General features: G+C 37.8%; 1 protein-coding gene across 1 annotated transcript in view; it reads left to right on the forward strand.

Annotated features, from left to right (window-relative positions):
- LOC105811835 (E3 ubiquitin-protein ligase CBL-B) overlaps nt 1-2,179 on the forward strand; it is a 49,601-nt gene extending 47,422 nt beyond the window's left edge. Inside the window, exon 9 of the mRNA XM_012646112.1 lies at nt 1,219-2,179. Coding sequence (XP_012501566.1) covers nt 1,219-1,478 — 260 coding nt within the window. The 3' untranslated portion in view covers nt 1,479-2,179. The remainder of the gene's footprint in view (nt 1-1,218) is intronic.
- The last annotated feature ends 312 nt before the right edge of the window (nt 2,180-2,491 follow it).

Consider the following 2,491-nt stretch of genomic DNA (forward strand, 5'->3'; position numbering starts at 1 on the left):
GGGAAGCTAGTGAGGCAGGAGTGGGGGGCCAGAATGGGAGGACTAGTCGTGAGACATTCAGCTTTTATCCTCACTTTGCCATTCACTTAACTGTGATCTTGGCTGTATCATTTGGTATTTGTCAATGGTCTAGAAAAAAGACAGTAAATAAATTTTGTTGTCTGGATTGTCCTCCATCCATAAATGGGTTTCATAACATAAAGTTGACATTTTTTTTATTTTCATCTTTTTTTTTTTGGTCTAGACTTTTGAAATAAAGGGATATATAGATAGAGACATGTGGAAATGCATGATGCAAGTACCCTGTCAGGTTAGCCAGCCCATGCCCTGGAGACCTGCGTGAGATGGTGGCTTATAAATAATTTTCTGTTCTTTTAAGATTACTGTCTGTTCACAGGCAGTTATTGTTTTAACTTAGATAAACTATCATCATCAGACTACTGATCTAGAAACCAATTCTTCACTCATAATGTTTCTTCTAGGTTTGTTTTTTCTGAAGCAAAACTTCCTACATTGGAATCTGGATAAAGTGTTGAACAACGCACCAAGTTTACTTCTGTTCAACCTGTTAACTAACAGTAGAATCAAAGCATCTACTATTAATGTTTTCCTTTTTCTTTTTTTTCTCCCTAGCATTAGTAGGACACAGATTATTAACTTGCAAAAATCGTATCTTTTTTTATTTTTTTTAACACAGTTCTGCTCCATATGGGTGGGATAGATCTGTTGGGGATGTTCTGCTGTGAATATCTACAAGCTTGTAAAGATACTTTCCTCTGGTAGAAACCTCCCAGGATTGGCCCTCTGGAGGACAATCAGCCAGAGTCTGTGCTGTAGTACAGGATGAACAGTAATTGTTAAACCAAGTGAAAGCCTTCCCTTTTTAGACAATTGTTTTGGCTTTTTTTTCTGGCTGTATATTTTTTACTTCATGTGGCTTAAAGCATAAAATTGTGGAATTGGGAATTAAATGTGTTAATTTCTCGGTGGAACTACCAACACGGTCAACACAATCTATCTGAATTTTCTGATGTTCAAAATAAGGATAATACTACCTATTCCCCAATAGTATAGAAAAATGGGGAAACAAAAGTCTAATTTGAAAGATGATGAGAAATAGTAATTTAATAGAAAATAATGAGGTAATACTATTATGTTATAATGCCTTTATTTTTATCTCACTGTTTAAATGATATCTCTCTTTAAAAATCTACACAGATGGTTCACAAGCACCAGCCCGACCCCCTAAACCACGACCCCGCAGGACTGCACCAGAAATTCACCACAGAAAACCCCATGGGCCTGAGGCAGCATTGGAAAATGTAGATGCAAAAATTGCAAAACTCATGGGAGAGGGTTACGCCTTTGAAGAGGTGAAGAGAGCCTTAGAGATAGCCCAGAATAATGTCGAAGTGGCCCGGAGCATCCTCCGAGAGTTTGCCTTCCCTCCTCCTGTTTCCCCACGTCTAAATCTATAGCAGCGAGAACGGTGAACACCCAAATGGGAAGCAATCGACACCTATTCCAGGAGTGCGGACATGGGAGAATTGAGATGGATTCAGGAGAGAAGGTGTCTTCTCATGTAGCATCTTGAGAAGGGAGGCTTGGGAGTGCAGCTTCTCAGAAGGAGACTGCTGCTTGCTCAGGATGTCGACAGCTGTGGCTTCCTTGTTTTTGCTAGCCATACTTTTAAATCAGGGTTGAACTGACAAAAATAATTTAAAGACGTTTACTTTCCTTGAACTTTGAATCTGTGAAATGCTTTTCCTTGTTTACAAGTTGGCAAAGTTGCAGTTTGTTTTTGTTTTTAGTTTAGTTTAGTTTTTTTTTTTTTTTGATACCTGTACTGTGTTCTTGACGGACCCTTTGTAGCGTGGTCAGGTCTGCTGTAACATTTCCCACCAACTCTCTTGCTGTCCGCATCAACAGCTAAATCACTTATTCATTTTGGTCTCGACCATCCACACCCCCTCCCCAGGTCCAATTCCATTTCTCCCATTCACAAGATGCTTTAAAGGTTCTGATTTTCAATTTATCAAACTAATGCAAAAAAAGTATGTGTTCTGCACTACTGATTTTTTTCCTTTGGAAACTATCACTATTGTGAAATGGGGAAAACCTGAATGTATAAAGCATTTATTTGTCAATAAACTGCCTTTTATCAGGAGTTTTCACATAATATTGAGGAGCTTCCCTGTAAGTTTTTTGACCTTTAATCTTCTGTATTCTCATCTCTGTCATGTCAGGGGTATCATGACTCTGTAAAAATCTAAAATATTAGAAAGCAACTACTGCAGATGTGAAAAATACACTTGCACAAAGACAGTGCCGTCGTGAAGTTATATAATGACTTCCCGTAATATTTATGCCTGTATTACTTTGATGCATTCTGAATAAGAGGGCCATCTCCCTAAAATATATTAATAATTTTCAGATAAAATTATACACATACTTTTCCTAAAGTGGAATTAGAGTTCATTTCCTATTTGAG

The sequence above is a fragment of the Propithecus coquereli genome, unplaced genomic scaffold (assembly GCF_000956105.1).
Source record: "Propithecus coquereli isolate 6110/MARCELLA unplaced genomic scaffold, Pcoq_1.0 Scaffold105, whole genome shotgun sequence".
Lineage (NCBI taxonomy): Eukaryota > Metazoa > Chordata > Mammalia > Primates > Indriidae > Propithecus > Propithecus coquereli.